The sequence below is a fragment of the Heteronotia binoei genome, chromosome 4 (genome assembly GCF_032191835.1).
Source record: "Heteronotia binoei isolate CCM8104 ecotype False Entrance Well chromosome 4, APGP_CSIRO_Hbin_v1, whole genome shotgun sequence".
Lineage (NCBI taxonomy): Eukaryota > Metazoa > Chordata > Lepidosauria > Squamata > Gekkonidae > Heteronotia > Heteronotia binoei.
This window is the reverse complement of record NC_083226.1, coordinates 148,961,926-148,980,094: the sequence shown is the minus strand read 5'-3', so window position 1 is coordinate 148,980,094 and position 18,169 is coordinate 148,961,926. Positions and strand designations below refer to the sequence as shown.

Sequence of the window (18,169 nt, the reverse complement as noted above, 5' to 3'; positions counted from 1 at the left end):
TCCCGAACCCAAAAACAAACCACCTTTTTTTTCCATGGAGGTTCAAGTGGTTCATTTTTACTGTTCATTCTCAATAGGCAACTCCGAGGGTGGACTAGTGGAGAGCCCTAGAAATACCCATACCAGTTGTCCATAGCTTGATTGACAGCTCTAGGAGCCAATCACAAAGCTTCCATTCAGCTCTATGGGAGCTTATTATATACCAATATAATATCACACCCTGACTCAGCTGCTTTCACTTTGCAGCATGAAGAGAGATCCACGATCCAAAATGAACCACCATTTTCCCGGTTTGTGCCCATCCCTCCTGAAATCACATTTAAGTTGGTTCTAGGATGGTCATTTGTTCCTTCTGATTTATAATGGATTTTTCATGGATATTCATGGAGAATATAGTATTATGAGGGGCTGCAAATGCTGCGTTGCCATTATGCCCCAGGCAAGGCTGGCGAATTGGGCTTTCTGGTTGGTTGGTTGCCAAAAGATGTGCACCAAAAAAATTTCCATTTGTTGGAAATTCATTCTTGGGTTAAGTTCACAGATAAAATGTAGCTCTCAGTCCATCATTCTAGAATGGGTTAGATACAGCCAGCATTTCCACTAGTGGCAGATGGAGGAGGGAATCCCTTTGATCACCCAGAATAACAATGCTGGGAATCTTGGAACTGGCATGGACAAAGCTATGCAAGAAAGGGACTGTAGTAAGGAGGAGAGTGGGGGAAGACTAATCAAAAACGTTGGATGGATCCTGCTCAGAGACTATTGTGTGGTTTTCCATGCTCTAGTGCCAGTACTTTGGAGCATATAATATAGATGGCTTGCATTCATGGGAAAGTAATAAATATTTGCTGCTGAAATTAAAAGACACATCAAATCTGTTTATATGATGTAGCCAAGACAGCCACTTTGGCACTCAGCCACCCTACCAGTTAACTTGCTGAAATCTTGGATGTTGTAAGTGGAAGAACCGCAGGCTCATTAATTCTGTTCAGCGTTATGATAAACAGTGTGACAGTTATAGTTCTGCAAATGGAAGGAGCTGAGAAGCCAGCTGCAGATGCGTGAGAAGCCCTGTATCCAGAACCCAGGCTGTCTATACGCATGGTCCTTCCTGTCAGATAATCCCCTCAGTTGAGGAGGGAAGGAAAGAAGACACCCAAATGAATTCCCTTCCTCTCTCATTTTTTTCCTCCTAGAAGTGATCAGTGTTGCTCTCCTGACAGCCCCAATCACATGGTAGTGAGGATTTGTTACAGGCTCCAGCACATTTGCTGTTCCCTGCATTGGAACACGGAGGTACTTTAAACCCAGCCCAGTGATCTTTTCCTCCTCTTTTGTTCCCAGTGGGCACAACATCATTCTCCCTGCCTCCACTTTATCCTCATAAGAAGTAGGTTAGACTGAGAGACAGTAATTGGCCCAAGGTCACCCATTGAGCTTCCCTGGCAGAGTGGAGATTTGAACCTGGACCTCCCAGAACCTAGTTGTGACTCCCCATTCATTCTGCCATGCTGGCTTCCTGTAATGTCCTAAAATGACAAATGATGCTAGCCTTGCTTGTTTTAACTTTAATTTCTGTTTTGCATAGGTTTCTTTTGATGTTAATTTTGACTTTAATTTGAAAAGTCTACAGAATCTGGCAGTTTTAAATTTTCAAGCTTTAAGGTAAGATAGAATATTTCTATATGTTACCTGCAGCTTCTAGCAACAGCTAACTGTTGCTGTTACAAACTGTGTTTGTAAATGCAGTTGTTTTATTAAAATACCTGTTCTTTTTTGTGCAGTGCAAGCATTGAAGAGGATGATACAAACAATCAGATCAACCTAACAGTTCCGTTGCGTTACGATGCAGAACTACGCTTAACAAGGTAGCCTTTGGTTAACAAAGAACTTTTGCAGTGATTCTGTCAGGGTGTGTGGTCACCTTTTGGGTGCAATAAAAGTTTGACTCATTAACTTGAAGCAAAAATCTTGGGTACTGTTCACACACCTGTGGAAGTTTCTCATTTTGAATCTTGTATTCCTAGGGTTGTGAGGAAGGAATGGAATGTATCCCATCTTTTCTCCAAGTCATTTGTGGTTTTCCCCTCCTGTATGTTATCCTCACAACAACCCTGTGGGGTAGAGTAGGTTGAGAGGGAATGATTGGCCCAAGGTCAGCCAATATGCTTCACTTTTATGTAAATGGGACTATCCGGTTCTGTACCTGCTGCATCACAGTGGCTATGTTATGCCATTGCTCATTGAATGTTTGAAGAATTTATGGCTTGACATTCAAGAGTAGTTGTTGACAGTTATGAACTGTTTATAGCAACCTCACTGTGACTGTTAGCATCCCACCTGAATCTATTTGAAAAGTCAGGAAAATGTCAGGACATTCACCAAATTCAAGAGCATGTCAGTATTCACAAAGGAATAAGATCCATCATGTTTTGGACATTGACTGTAATCCTGTTAGTTTAAACAAACGAAACTCATAAGCATGAGATTTCTGAAAAATACTAATTCATAACACTTTTTGTTCAGGCTTACCAGCATGAATTTTTATGAAGTATATTCCAATCATAGTGTTCCTTCAACTGTGAACAGTTATGATGAAATTGGACCAGCATTTAATTTTTCTGTTAAGGTTAGTAAACAGTTCCTCTGTTTCCCAAATGCATGATGTATTTGTTTGTTTATTTTATTTAGAGAATACATGTGCTACTGGGTTAAATCGGTTGTCTATTGTCTAGGAACCTCCTTCATAAGATGGGCAATCAGTTACTTTGTAGAGCCACTAAAAAAAACCCACAGAGGCAAAGGCCTTCCTTAGATTGTTGCACTGGTATTCAGAAAGTACACTGCCTCTGAATCTGCAGGTTTTCTCTAGTAGACATTGATGTCTAGTACTCATCGTTGAAACTATCCGCCATGAATCTGACTACTCCCTTTTTAAAGCCATCAATGGCAATGTATATGCTACCTCTACAGAGACTTGCTATACACAGCTCACAAAGTAAAAACAATGCAATGAAATCATGAAAGAAACAGCATAATCAGCATCTGAACAAGTGGCTGATATAAAACAACTTTCAGCAACCTAACAGCCTAGCCAAATCTCTGCACTGGAAAGTTGAGTGGTGAACCCCACATTTGGGGAATCACCAGGGAAGGAATGAATTTATTATTATAAACCCCTTCCTGATGATGAAGAAGAAGATATTGGATTTATATCCCGCCCTCCACTCCAAAGAGTCTCAGAGTGGCTCACAATCTCCTTTACCTTCCTCCCCCACAACAGACACCCTGTAAGGTGGGTGGGGCTGGAGAGGGCTCTCACAGCAGCTGCCCTTTCAAGGACAACCTCTGCGAGAGCTATGACTGACCCAAGGCCATGCTAGCAGGTGCAAGTGGAGGAGTGGGGAATCAAACCCGGTTCTCCCAGATAAGAGTCCGCACACTTAACCACTATACCAAACTGGCTCTCCAGTTTGCATGTTTGGTATTCAGAAAGTACACTGCCTCTGAATCTGCAGGTTTTCTCTAGTAGACATTGATGCCTAGTACTCATCGTTGAAACTATCCTCCATCGTTGAAACTATCATCTCCAGTTTGCTGTGCAAAAGGACATCATGGATATACATGGGCAGCTGAGGACCAGGCTTGTGAGACTGAAAGTAGTAACTTCTCTCTTATACCCCCTCCTGCTTCACCAAAAGTATTTTTTTTAACTCAGCCTTCTGCAGGAACATTTCAAACACTGGATGCAACCCTCAGTAGGGAAGGGCTTGTCCCTTTCAAAAATATATTTTTTTTCTCAACCTCCTAACAAGATTTGTTTAATTCAGTTTTTAAAGAAGATTTTAAGCTAAGCAAAGAGTCCATCTGGTAATGCAGATTTTATATTTACTTGAAAATGGGTGCATCTTTACAGATACCAAAAATAATGTGATCGGAACTGTGAACATAGATTGACAACTGTGTTTGCTGTCTTGGAATCTCATGGGCTGTGGGAATAAACTCCATGACACAGAATCCCCCCCCCCCCCATTTTTGCAAAAACTGATGTTCTCTGCTTGTGGGAAACATGTTCCTTAGAATCTAAACCCTCCCCCCCTTCAAGGTATCTTGTCTTCACTGTTCCAGCAGTCAAAACTTTCCCTAAGGGGCAAGGTAGTGGGGGATTAGCTAATTTCCTTTCAATAGATTTAAAGGTGGACATTGTCAGGACTTTTTTCAGGTTCTTCTGACTCTATGTAAACATATAGGTTCTTTAATTTGGATTAATAACTACTTCTGACCAAAACTTTCTAAACTTCAGGGTTCCAAAAACATCTCAGTCAAACTTTCTGCTGCTCTGGATCATTTAGACCAATAATTTTCCAAGAACCATGCAATCTTATGTGGAATTTTAATTCAGAGATAGGGACTGGTTCTTTCAGTCCCTTAGTTGAAATTAATAATTAGGTTGCAGTATAAGCCTTTAACCTGGCTAAAACATCCCCAAGACTTGGTTATTAATAAAACATGCCTTAAATTCCTGGAACTGTTATCCCTTTGTCAACTACACAGTCTCCATGGTAGTAAGTCTGACAACTCCTAAGGCATCTATTCCTATCTTTACTCCAAAACTGTCCATTGAATTGATTATATCTCAGTATGGTCCTTGCTTATTTCTCATATTTGGTACTTTGCATTGATAATCAGGGCTTTCTTTGTAGCAGGAACTCCTTTGCATATTAGGCCACACACTCCTGATGTAGCCAGGGCTTTTAATACAGGGCCTACTGTAAGCTCCAGGAGGATTGGCTACATCAGGGATGTGTGGCCTAATATGCAAAGGAGTTCCTGCTATAAAAAAGCCCTTTTGACAGTGCTATTATATCAGGTGATCCAGGTTTTGCCATCCTGGAGAAGGGTGAAGCATTGCCTTGAGAAATGGGAGGCTGGAGACTTCATCTACTTGCACCAAGAGTTTATGAAAGCTGTGTGCACCTAGACCTTTATTGAGAGAAGCTGAGTTCAGGCCATATTGAGGCAGCCAGGGCACCCTTAGGCAATACCAGGATTTTTGAAAGAAAAAGATTTTGACCTGTCTCCAGATTGGTAATTAATAAAATATTCCAGCCTCAGATTTGTAGTAGTAGTAGTAAAAAAAGTTATTGCGTAAAGCCATTGGCCATAACAATTACAGCAACTTACAAGTTAAAAGCAGTCATAGTTGGAGTTAGGCTATTGCTTTGCTCTGATACAGTTTCAATGCAAGATTGATTTCCTTCATATTAGTCCAAAACTCCTCAATTGGTTATACAGTTTTGATGCCTTGATTGATAAGAATACAATACCGAGTTCCAAATTTTCTTTCTGGTATAAACTGTTTAAAGTGGATCATAACAAAGCCCACTGTCCAATATCCCATTTTACAACCTAAGATCAAACTTTGCTAATATTTGTTTTCAAACCATGCAGTCAGCTATGCTATCAGGACAATACAGGTTACCCGGTATATGTATATTTGGAGGCTGAGGATATTCCTCATTAAATGTTAAACTGCCCTCTGTATTTGGAACCCAGATGTAGATTTCTTGTTGATATTTTAGCAGAACTGCCTTCATGTACAGTTGTGGAGAAAATATTCAGATAGACCCACATGTTACCCATATGGTGACTTCATTTGCCTTGGCTTTGAAGAAAATCTACATAAAAGTTGTGCCTGAAAGTCATGCTTTTTAGTAACATCACTTGTTTTTGCAGTATGGAACACTTTTAACAGATACTCCTGCTTTTTTGGATAGGATGAAGCTTGCTTAATGGTTTGCACTGTTGACTGTTTTTAGTTGTCATCTTCTGTAATTCAAGGAAGGCGTTTGCCATCAACTCAAGCTGATTTCTGGTGACCTTTAGTGGGGCTTGAAGGCAAAGGATAGTTCATAAGTGGCTTTCCATTGCCTGCATCATGACTCTGGTATTTCTTGGTGGTCTCCCACCCAAATACTAACCAGGGCCTGTCCTGCTTAGCTTCTGAAATCTCAAAAGCTCAGATTTGCCAGGGCTATCCAGGTCAGGGCTGCAATTCGTGTTTTATTTATTTATTTTATTTATTTTATGACTTCTATCCCGCCCTTCCCAACAAGTGGCTCAGGGCGGCTTTTACATAGTATGGTAGATATATATTTTATTGGATGTGGCCAAAGGCCATTACAAGATTAGACTACAATTTAAAAACTTCATTTTTAACACTGTGCTGTACTAACAGAAAACAAGTTCACAGTATAGGATGCTTAGAACCAGTGGCCCGTGTGTGTGATTTTTCATCCAGTGTTTATCTAATTAGATGTCTGTTTTCCAGGTAACAAGAGGAAGTATTCCAGTGAATATGGCATCTTTGAAAATACATATTCCAAAACACACTGAAGGGAACAATCCATTGATGTATATTACTGCAGTTCATATCAGTCAGGTGAAGTCATGGTTTATTAGCATTACTTACCATGTATAATGTAAGTGGTATGAGACCAAAGCAGTGCAGCAAGAACTAATAATGATGCAATAGTCTACACCTGCAGTCTAATGTTTGATATTGCACTGTTGGTTAAGGACCTTTCCAGAATATAATTGGGACTGCAAAACAGGGACACTTTTAGTTGGCCCTGTATCAGTAAAAAGGTGAAAGTAGTCCCCTGTGCAAGCACCAGTTGTTTCTGACTCTGGGGTGACGTTGCATCACTATGTTTTCATGGCAGACTTTTTACGGGGCAATTTGCCATTGCCTTCCCCAGTCATCTACACTTCACCTCCAGCAAGTTGGGTACTCATTTTACCAACCTCAGAAGGATGGAAGGCTGAGTCAACCTTGAGCCGGCCAACTGAACCCAGCTTCCACCGGGATTAAATTCAGGTTGTGAGCAGAGAGCTTGGACTGCAGTACTGCAGTTTTACCACTCTGCACCACCCCAGAGTCAGAAATGACTGGTGCTTGCACAGGAGACTACCTTTACCTGTATCAGTATGCTTCTTTAATTTTTGTCAGCCAGGTCTTTGTCAGCAGTACTGACATGATTTAAATACATGGACTTCAAATATTTTGTCTAATGCATTCTGTGGAATCGTAGCAAAGTTGTATGTTACACAGTCCTCTATGCAAAATTCCCTTCTCCTTTATGTGAAATTTTGCATAATCTTTCTAGGGCAGTATTGTCACCTGTGATGCAAAGATCAATCCACTTAGAATAGGAGAGCAAGCCTATGATGTGTCATTCCAAAAAGAAAACTTCAAAGCTATGAAACAACTGGTGAGTTCGATTGAGGACTTCAGAATCTACTTGTGTGGTTCCTGCATTGTTATTCAGGGAGGCTGAGTTATTAATTATAGTCTACCTGAACGTACTGTGTATTGTATAGTGTGTCGCATGCAAATGAACCCCTTTTCCCGGTAAATCTGATTGCTCTTGTGCCCCTGCCTCCTGAAGGATGGAATTCACTGAAAGATATTCAGTTGGAAATTCTGGTATATCATAATTTCGCTTTATTTATTTATTTATTTATTTAATAATCAGCATTTCTTGGTCAGACTCAAGGCAGATTACAAGTTATAAACAATGCAGTCAGACAACTACTGAACAATGGCAATAGCACTAGGAATTACAGAACTCTGCAAAATGATAGAAGTATGGGAGCTTTCCTGACTTCCTCAGGCAGGCTGTGCCAAAAGGTGGGAGAGAATGCATGCAGGGTGGTGCCTTCAGGAGGGTTTGCTTGGATTAGTAAAGATGTCATGGAATCATAGTGTTGGAAGGGGCCATACAGACCATATAATCCAACCGCCTGCTCCATGCAGGATCAGCCTAACGCATCTCCAACAAATAATCATCCAGCCACATCAGGACCTGATGGAACTACAGCCTTTTCTGGGTCTCTTTTAAACATAATAAATCCAAATTCTGATAAAAGAGATCTGTGTCCACTTCTTTACTTGCTGTATCACCAATCAAGGTATAAATAAGACATATATCCAAATGCCAGTGTTGTTCATGCTGTGTTACTTTCAGTGAACATTTGGACAAACATCCATATTGTAGCTGGAATACTCCTCTGTGAGGACTATTTTCAACAGGGGGTAGAGTGGGAATCTTCAGTCTGGAAATGTTTTTTGCAGGGAGAGATGCTTCTATGTGTGCTGATATAACTGTTCCACTGTGGGGATGCACTGACAGGGTTTTAGATAGTTTAAAAAAGAATTCATGGAAGATATGGCCATCAATAGCCTTGATAGCTAAACAGGACATCCATGTTCAGAGGTGGCATTCCTCTAAATGCCAGCTGCTGGGAAATCCAAAGAGGTTTGGTCTATTGCAGTAAAGATGCTAGTGACACCTTAAAAGTATGACAACATTTTTTATTCCAGCATAAGTTTCTGTGCACTACAGCATACTTCTTCAGATGCAAGGGAAGACTATAATAAAGGGAATATGTGAGTCTTCAGGTTCATCTAGTTAGCCTCTGTGTGAAATTTGGCATGCTGGACTAGACAGATTATCTGATCCAGTAGGGCTGTTCTGATGATGAGCAGGCAATTTTTACCTGAAAACTATTAATGCCTTTTAAAAATTCAAGATGTAGATTGTCATAGTGAACATCAATAACATAAGGATAAAATGTGTTTCTATTCTAAATTATCATCTTTCCCCCTTGCCTGAAAGAACTGCAAGAATGTCATATGTGAAACAATTTCATGCAAGCTGAAAGACCTCACGCTGAAAGCTGAGTATTATGTTAATGTTTCTACCAGAATCTGGAATGGGACATTTGCAGCTGTGAGTAACATCCATGTTTTAATGAGTTACTAATTCTGTATTACATATTTATGAAATAACACAGTAAAGAAATCTCTTTTTCTTGCCTTTTGGAATAATATTATAAAGGCTAGATTGAAGCTATTATAACAGATGCCGACATAGAAGTAATTCAAAGAATGGACCATTTAAAACTGTAAAAAACTTATTGAACTGCTAAAGGTAAAAATGTGCAACATACTTCACTTAAATGAACAGAAGCCACACAATGTTGCCTTTACACTTCCATCATGGAACTCAAGCTGGTATCCATAGGATCTCCAGAAGTCTCCCACTGATCTGTCTTTCAGCGATTAGCTGGTATCAACTTTGGTTGTTCCAGAACGAACAGAAGGGAGTGCAGATCCCTGAAGGATTCGATATTGACTGGCTCCTAAGATGGACCAATATAGTACTATGGACTTTTTCATTACAAAGTTAGACATTACCTTTCTATAATGTCTTAACTGTTACATTATCGAATAATTTCTCTCTCTTTTTTACTACTACAGTTGGCTCCAGCTGACTGTGTCCAAAATGATTGTGTCCACACTTAATTAATGGACGTTCTCCTACAAAAAGTCCACTGGGTCCCATCTTTTTTAATTTTTTTTACTGTATATCTTTAATTTGTAACTAACTACTTATGCAGTTGGTTAATTGTAGTTTTATTGGTTCTAGTAACAGTTTTTATTAATGTTTGAAACTGTTGGCATTCCTATCTCGTAACTGGATTTTTGGCTAGTTGTCAGTTTTGTATAATGTTGGTTGTGTGTATTATATGTTATGGGTTTAAAAATGGAACAATAAAGATAGGCAACTCTTTAAAATCTAGTGGAAGGTTGAGAAAGACATCCATGTAATTAAAGATGTTTTTTTCATTGTAAATTGCCATGTTTTTCTATTGTAGTCAACTTTCCAGATGTTACAGTTATCTCCAAGTGCACAGATTGATACATATGACTCAGATATATTTGTGGATCGAGAGAATAATTTATCAGTGAGTAGGACTGTTTTATATCTTCAATCTTGATACGCTATTTCATTTTTTATCCCCATTAAAAAACCACATGACATGCCACAAAACTGTTCCGTGCTCTTATAAAAATGTTAAATTGCTGTTAGTTGAATTTGTAAAAATTTATCTTCTGTATTTTAAAGTTGTTGGAAACTCAACAGATTTGATCTGCCAAAGATTACCATGAACATTTCAGTTAATGTCATGTGCCAAAACTTTGATTGGAAGGAAACTTAAAACTTCTAGAACACTTTTTATTTAACCAGCTTTGTACAAAGGGGCTCCAGTAAACATTAATCCCTCCACCCAAAAAAAAAGAGGTGTAGGAAATCAGAAATTTCCAAACCGTAGCTAAGGAAAGTGGTTGGAGACATTGTGTCCCGGCTGGTAGCTCTGTGGGAAGGAAGGCTGCTTCAGGAAACAAGATATGCAAATTTAGTTCCCACACTATAGAGGGGGCTGGCTCTAAGGAAAGCCTACTTATGGAAAGAAGTAGTAGGTCACTACCTGAATACATATGAGGCACTTCTCTTCATAGAATCCTCCCCACTTCTTCTGATCTTGTGGTTCAGCCTTTACAAAAATAAGGGCATGGAGTCACACCTTCTCAGTAATAGTGCCCATGTTTGGAACTCGCTTCCCCTAGAAACACTCTCTGTTGCCACTTCTGTGGATGGGTTGGAACATGGGTTTTCAGGAAAGCATTCACCATTGACTGAAGACCCTTGTACTTGCAGCACAGACAAAGCAGACATTTGTGTCAGATCTGGCCATCCTAACAAATGAGTTTGAAGCCCCTGTTCTAGAGGTCTGCACCAATCGTCAGTTAGCACCTAATCTTGCACTGGTTTTTGGCGCTAACAAGATACAAGAGATGTGTGAATAGATCTGTGACAGTTTTTTAAAAATGTTTATGAAATCATAGGTAGCTGTGGATTTGATTGGAAACTGAGGTCGAAGGGAAGGAAATACTTAACCCAAGATGCATCTTTCCATTCAAACTTTCCTCTGTAGCTGCTTTTATTTCTGCAGTGGAAAGGGTTTGGAAACCCCAACAATCTCAGTTGGCTTCTGATTTCTTGATTGCAGTCTCCCATTTGGTTCCATGGTTGATGATGGAGCTATGGAATAGAAAATCTTTAACAATTTCAGTTTTTTTCAATGTCCAGCATCTAGGAGTTATATGTGTAGTGTCCTGAACATGGAAGTTCATCAAATCACAAAGCTGTTGACAGATCTTACTTCCATAAGAACTTCATTCTCCAAAAGCTGATCCAAATTTCTGTGTTGCAACAGTGGCATTACCTCATAATTAGGAGGACCAACTAGAAGTCAGAAAGCAGTGAGCAATCTTTGACGTGTACAGATTTTTTGAAAACTTGCTACTACTTTGGGGTCCTACAAAGATCCCTTCCATATAGTCCTGTTGCTTAAGAGTTCTTCTAAGGCCAGCAACACAACTACTTGCATTTTTAATGCTTTATTGTTACGTTTAAAAATATGTACATCCCATCTTACAAACTGATTATTAAAAGAAACCCTCAAAATCATTTTTAAAAAATCATTCACAATGTTTGCAAAATTCTGTTTGGGGAGGAGGGGAGCAGTTTAAGAAGTTTTTAAGGAGAATGAGCTTTTAAAAACTTAGCTAAAAGACCATGCCTGACTGGAATTGTACACCACCATTGCCTTGCTGCTGATTTAAATGGCTATGACCAGCAAACTGCAGCCAGCCAAATCATTTTTTAAAAATCCTTTCCAATCTTTTCTGGTTAATGTGTAGCAGCTACTACACTGAAGTAAGAGGAAAGGCCAACTGGCAATGCTCTTGTGTCCTAATCTCTGTGGTCTTCTACCATACAGACTAGGAAGAGAAATTCATAGAGCATCTCAATGATGGTGACCATTTTTTGCTCCCATTCTTCAATCTTACCAGATCAGGAGACTGAGGCTAACAGCAGGAGTTTACCAGCTCCCAGCTAATAAACTAATCACCAGGGCTTATTTTGAGGAGGAACACAGTTCCAGCTGGCTTGGTGTCAGGGGGTGTGACCTAATATGCAAATGAGTTCTTGCTGGGCTTTTTCTACCCAAAAGCCTTGCTAACCAATAATCACTATATTTTTGTTAAGAGCTGAAATTTCCTTAAACATCTTCCCTGGTTTTTACATGGTGTTTGAGGTTCTGCAAAATACATTTGAAGGCTTTCAGGATTTATTTATCTACAAAATTTGTATCCTCCTTTTCTGTCCTTGCCAAGGGCCACCAAGGCAGCTAACAATTTAAAACATACATGATAAAATAGCATTTTAAAACTAAACACACATAATTGAAACATTTTTTTTAAAAAAAGAGTATCTACATATTTACAAAAAAAGATCCATATGTATCAATGAGTTAAAATCAAGTTATTTAATTTAAGCTAATTTGGTTCAATGTAACTGCTATATGACTATAAAGTCATTGAGTAAAGGAAATCGATATATATATTTTCCCCCACACTGTCAGGGAATGCTATCATTTGAAGACTGATTCACCTGTTAAAATCATTATCCCAGTTGGTTCTGTTGCAAAGTATGTGGGATGACAGCCACGATGAAATGTATAGATATATCCACACCCAAACCAGCACAATAAAAACCAATTCCAGTAATAAAGTATCAAATATCTGAGTGGTTTCAGGGTGGAGCTCCCAGAAGTCATGAGTTTAAATTACATCAGTCAGTTTCATTGTAACTCTTTATGCATCCTACACTTAAAAAGAAAATGTTCTTCCAAATTTTCATAGCTCATTTTGGGTTTTCATATATTTTTGAAAAGGTCTAAATATCTTTGAAAGCCAGCAAGCACATCTGTATTTCTAATCAGAGTATGAAAAATTGGCCAGTGTCTCAGTTAATATCTTACTGTTTGGGGGAGAGGACAGAAAAGGGGCAGCTCTTTAAATTCGGCATTCACTTCAGATTTGCTAGCCTGTGGGAGCCATAGCTATGTGTAGGAACTGAACTACTGAGCAAGCCCCACAGAATTCTACACTCTTCCAATAAGGACCCTGCAGCATTCTGCAATAAAAGACAGATGAAAGCTGTTTGTTCCCAAGAATCATGAGCAAAACCCTGTTTGCGGAATGGGATTTTCTTATTGTCACTTCCTTCCCTCTGCATTCCCAGAAGTGTTACTCTTACGAGTAAGTGAACGCTTCATTCCAGTGTGGAAATCAGAAGTCCTCCCTGTGTAAATGGAAATGCCTTCTGTCTACACTAGAGCTGTCTTTATCTTATCCATTGGTCCCAGACTTTCTAAGTCCAAGACAATGAATTAACCGATGGAACTGTATCAGTCATCACATCGCTTTCCTCCAATACACATGGTATGCATGCAGATAGCAAATACTGCTTTAATATAAGAAGCACTTTTCATTTGGTGACAAATGGCATTGTTTCTTTGCAGATCCCAGTCACAATAATAAAGCCTGATGCAAAAGCAGAAGTGCCCGTTGGAGTCGTGATAGGAAGCATCCTGGCAGGTCTTCTTTTGCTGATAGCACTAGTTGCTGCTTTATGGAAAGTAAGTACATATTTAGGACTTTTTTTATCTGAATCAAATCAGAGGTTCTCATTTCCTGAATCCATAAAAAGGTAAAAGTAGTCCCCTATGCAAGCACTAGTCGTTTCTGACTCTGGGGTGATGTCACATCATGTTGTTTTCATGGAAGACTTTTTACAGAGTGGTTTGCCATTGCCTATCACAGACATCTACACTTTACCCCAGGCAAGCTGGGTACTCATTTTGCTGACCTCAGAAGGATGGAAGGCTAAGTCAACCTTGAGCCAGCTACCTGAACCCAGTTTCTGCTGGGATCGAACTCAGGTTGTCAGCAGAGTTTGGACTGCAGTGCTGCAGCTTACCACTCTGCCCCCATGGGGCTCCCTGAATGCATAGCTAGCATTTATTAATTTGTTATCTATTTTAATATATTTAATCTGTCTTTTGTCCCAATAAGGTAACTCAAAGGGACTGAGAGCTAGTCTGGTGTAGTGGTTAAGAACAGCAGACTCTAATCTGGAGAACCAGGTTTGATTCCCCACTCCTCCACAGAAAGCCAGCTGGGTGACCTTGGGTCAGTCACAGCTCTCAGAGCTCTCTCAGTCCCACCTACCTCACGGGATGTCTGTTGTGGGGAGAGGTAGGAAAGGTGATTGATTGTAAGCTGCTCTGAGACTTCTTTGTGTAGTGAGGGGCAGTGTTCCCTCTAAGATGAATTAGTGTGAGCTAGCTCACAGATTTTTAGCCTCCAGCTCACACAATTTTGTCTTAGCTCAGTAAAAATGGCCCTAAAGCACAATAATTTATGCAGTAGCTCACAACTTTAATGCCAGTAGCTCACAAAATAGTTTTTGCTCACAAGACTCTGCAGCTTAGCGGGAACGTTGGTGAGGGGTGGAGTTTAAATCCTCCTCCTCTTCCTCTTTGGAAAAAAGAGGTTTCAGCAATCTTGGGTGCAGCAAACTTATAAGCATACTTTCCCCTGACTGTATACTCCCTAGGACATTGTTCATTTCATTTATTTAAATATTTGTACTCTGCTTTTCTCCTTAAGTGGATCCCAAGTGGATTGCCACAATACAGATGTACAACTATTAATAAACCAACCAACAAACAAAACTACAGACTTATCCTGGATTCAGTGAGTGCCTTATCCAAAGCTGAGACTATTTACCAAACTTTTGCATCCTGGCTTCTCCCTTTATACCTTTATACCTGCAACAGGAGGGGAAAACAAATGTAACTGATTCATGGTGACCTCATGAAGTTCCATCTCAAGGTGTTTTCAAGGCAAGAGATAAGCAGATGTGGTTTGCCATTGTCTTCCTCTACAGAGCATCTCCAGTCTTCATTGGTGGTCTCCCATCCAAGTACCAAGTCTGCTTAGCTTGTGAGCTCCAATGAATTCATATTAGTGATGCTATAGTAGCCGTGAGGGATCATGAAATACAGACAAGGCATCTGAGATATGGACTATTGTACCAGAAGCACCTGTACTAAATCAGTAGGACCTTCATATTTTCTGGTCCTGACTAATAATGGAGTCATGGTCTTCATATTACATGTGAAGTTATTGCCATGGGGACATCTGTTTTGTGATTCGTGCTCAATGGTAATCCAGTCGCTATCTTCCAGATCACTGTATCTAAGACATAAAGCAGGTAATATCTGGTTGTACTTCTTTCCCACCAGATGTTCTCCAAGTGATTTACACAAAGAAAGTAAAAAATTAAACATCTTAAAATGTAACAGTTAACATATAAGAGCATTAATCCTGAATGGCACTTGATCAGTGTGTGTGAAGGATGCCTGGATATTCCTCAGATCCAGAGCCTGATATATGGTATTAAAAAAAATTGGTGCTACCTCATAAAGTGAGTGCTTTGGCCCTGTTGTTATCTCTGATGGGCAGTGGCCATGCAAAGTCTCTAACAGAGTAATGCCTTTCCTGAGACCATTAAATTGAAGATGTTAGGGATATAATCTAGGAGTCCTTCTAGCATTTTGGTATTAAGATTACTTCTGAAAACTTCTTACAGTTCGGCTTCTTCAAAAGAAAATATGAGAAAATGGCAAAGGATGCAGAAGATATGGATGAAGCTACAGAACTCACTAAGGAGACAGAATGAATCTAGCAGTACCAAGACTGTGTGCGCCAACCTACTGAGCCACAAATGGTGCTTTCCATCACACTATGCTTTCCATCAGATTACTGTAACGGTTTACTCCTCTCTTGTTGTTTTTTTTTCTAATATTGAAATTGTCTTATGCTTTTTATAGATGGAAATATTTTACACAGACCTTTTTTTTTTTTTTTTACAAATAACTGCTGGTCAGTTTGGGGTTTTGTTTACAGGGATTAAAATATTGGGAGGGGGGTGTTTCCTGGTACATTTGTATTATTTTATAAGAATTTCTGAATTGGCAGGACCAGAGGCAGAAATATTGAACTGTGTCACAAAATCTGTGGTATTTTGTATCATTTGTGGTTGGGCGGGTCAAGGAAGAGTCACTGGTACAACACAGAAAGACATGTTATCCTTAAGCCTGTGATTTGAACAGTTCGTTTAGGTATGCAACATGTAGGGAAGGGCACAAGCCAGGAAAATGTGTTTTATATCAGTTCATTGTGTACCTGGTTCACAGACCACGGACAGTCATGAACTATTTGATACTAAACCAACTGGTTTGGTTTATGATGTTCTTGATGTGGTAGAATGCGCCCCCCCCCCCCCCCCGGCAGCATGCTAGAGACACCAAACTCACAGAAGATCTCAGGATGACTCTGCTCTACCTGCCCTCCAAGTGAGAATTGGATTTACAGAGTCTGAGTTATGGCCCACCAAAGCAGGTGCCCCTAGAAAAGTGCTTTCTGGGGAAATGACAGGTGCAGGTTCAAGAGTGTATGAAACAGATCCTGTGCCAGCAAGAGACACCAAACTCACAGGGGATGTCCAGCTGATTCTCCTCTACCTGCCCTCCAGGTTTGGTGAGGATTGGATTTATGGTGTTTGAGTTACAGCCCCCTAAAGAAGATGTCTTCATCCTCCATTGTTTCCAATGGAGGGGGGGAAACAAGAAAAGAAAGGGCAATAGAAGCCCAGCAGAACAGAATCCCTGAGAATCTCTGCAGTAGAAACTAAAGGGGGGGGCGGATTTTTGCAAGACCAAGAGAACCAGTGCAATGTGCCCGGCTGAACCAATGCCACTGTGGCACTGCAAACACAATAGGACTAACGTCAAGCCAGGAAAATGCTTTTGGGGAAAATGTCAGGCACCAGTTCAAAAGTGTATAGAATAGACCCTCCCACACACACACAAGCTACACATATCAAATGCACAGGGAACCTCACCTTGCTGTCCGCTCTTCTACAATCTCTCCACATTGAGTGCAGTTTAAATTTCTGGGGTCTTGGTTATGGACCCCAAAAAAAGATCTCCCCAGTGCTCTGTCTGGAAAAAAAACAGCACCTATTACAGGAGTCTATGGAGTGGCTTAGGAACAAGCCAGTAACACCCAACTCACAGGGAAACTTCACCTGGGCAGACCACCCCCCCAAAGACACTGGAAGCAAGACAAGCATCCCCCTACACTTGCAGCCCCCCCCCCCATGAAGTCTCCAAAGGCAGGCTCTGAAAGGCAGACATTACAAGACTTCCAACAGAAGCTTCCCAAAGTTACCCCGCAACAGCTTGGTGAGCACCCCAGCCCCATCAGACCAGTGGAAATTAAAGTTTTCCATTTAAAGTGATAAGTGATGCAAACTGTCTTTCATAACAAAGAAAGACTGTTTACAGTTTCTTGCCCAACCAAGTATTTATGAACTGATGTGTTGACATATGTTCATACACCAAAATAATGCACAGGGACTATTTCAGGTATGTTTCTAGGTAATAGTTGTGCCTCTAGAGTTGCTTCCATGTTGAATGTTAGGACTGGCTGCTTTTCTACAATCTCTCCAAGTTGAGGGTAGTTTACATTTTTGGTGTCCCACATTTATACCCTCCCACCCCTCCTGAGTGTGAATACCTCTGTGTGCTATGAGGTGAATGTGGGTGCAAAGGGTGCTTGTTATGGAGGGGAAAGTCCTCTATCCCTTGCATACCACGAGCCCCCATCCCCAGGCACCAAACCCATCCTGTCAGACCACTGGAGCCTGGCCCTAGCAGGGCTTCACCAGGAGTCTGGGAGCTTCCTTTATCTGATCAGTTCCTGGAGCTCTCTGTGGAGGTAAAAGAGTTGTTAGCATTGCCAGAGACACCAGCAGTTGCTAACACTGCTAATTCAGCCAGCCTAGGGCAAGTCACCCTCTGATTCAAGGGCTGGACTAGACACTGGTCTTCATACTGGAGCTGGCTGTTCTCCCAGGGGTGAGGACCTTAGCAGAATGGTTGCATCCTCTCTACAAGGAAGGGTAGTAGACACTGGCCTTTATCAGTGACCCAAAGAGAAAAGGCAGCACTGCTCTCCTAAATGCAAAGCTCTTGCAAAGGAAATGTGAGCTCTGCAAAGAAGTACAGAGGCTACAGGCCAACAGACATGGCCAGAGGGAACAGTAGGTGGAGGAAGCTGGGGTGAGGGGGAGGAGCTGCAGTCCTGCCTCATAGAGGCCAGCCTGGGAGAAGACTCACTACTGGTTCACAGTAGTGAACCAAGAGGTCAGCAGCAACAGGGATGCCAGGTGTGCAATGGCAGAGGATTTGGCAGAAGTGATGGTGAGGGAGTACCTTGCCAAGTCCCCTGAGTCTGCCAATCCCCCGCAGTACTGGTCGTGCAAGGCTGTCATCTGGC

At 40.7% G+C, this 18,169-nt stretch overlaps 1 protein-coding gene across 1 annotated transcript in view; it reads left to right on the top strand.

Moving 5' to 3' along the window:
- The window catches only part of ITGA2 (integrin subunit alpha 2), a 111,225-nt gene extending 95,385 nt beyond the window's left edge, over nt 1-15,840 (top strand). Inside the window, exons 22-30 of the mRNA XM_060236007.1 lie at nt 1,589-1,665; nt 1,785-1,868; nt 2,527-2,629; nt 6,332-6,442; nt 7,170-7,274; nt 8,682-8,795; nt 9,724-9,813; nt 13,282-13,398; nt 15,417-15,840. Coding sequence (XP_060091990.1) covers nt 1,589-1,665; nt 1,785-1,868; nt 2,527-2,629; nt 6,332-6,442; nt 7,170-7,274; nt 8,682-8,795; nt 9,724-9,813; nt 13,282-13,398; nt 15,417-15,506 — 891 coding nt within the window. The 3' untranslated portion in view covers nt 15,507-15,840. The remainder of the gene's footprint in view (nt 1-1,588; nt 1,666-1,784; nt 1,869-2,526; nt 2,630-6,331; nt 6,443-7,169; nt 7,275-8,681; nt 8,796-9,723; nt 9,814-13,281; nt 13,399-15,416) is intronic.
- Nucleotides 15,841-18,169: the final 2,329 nt, after the last annotated feature.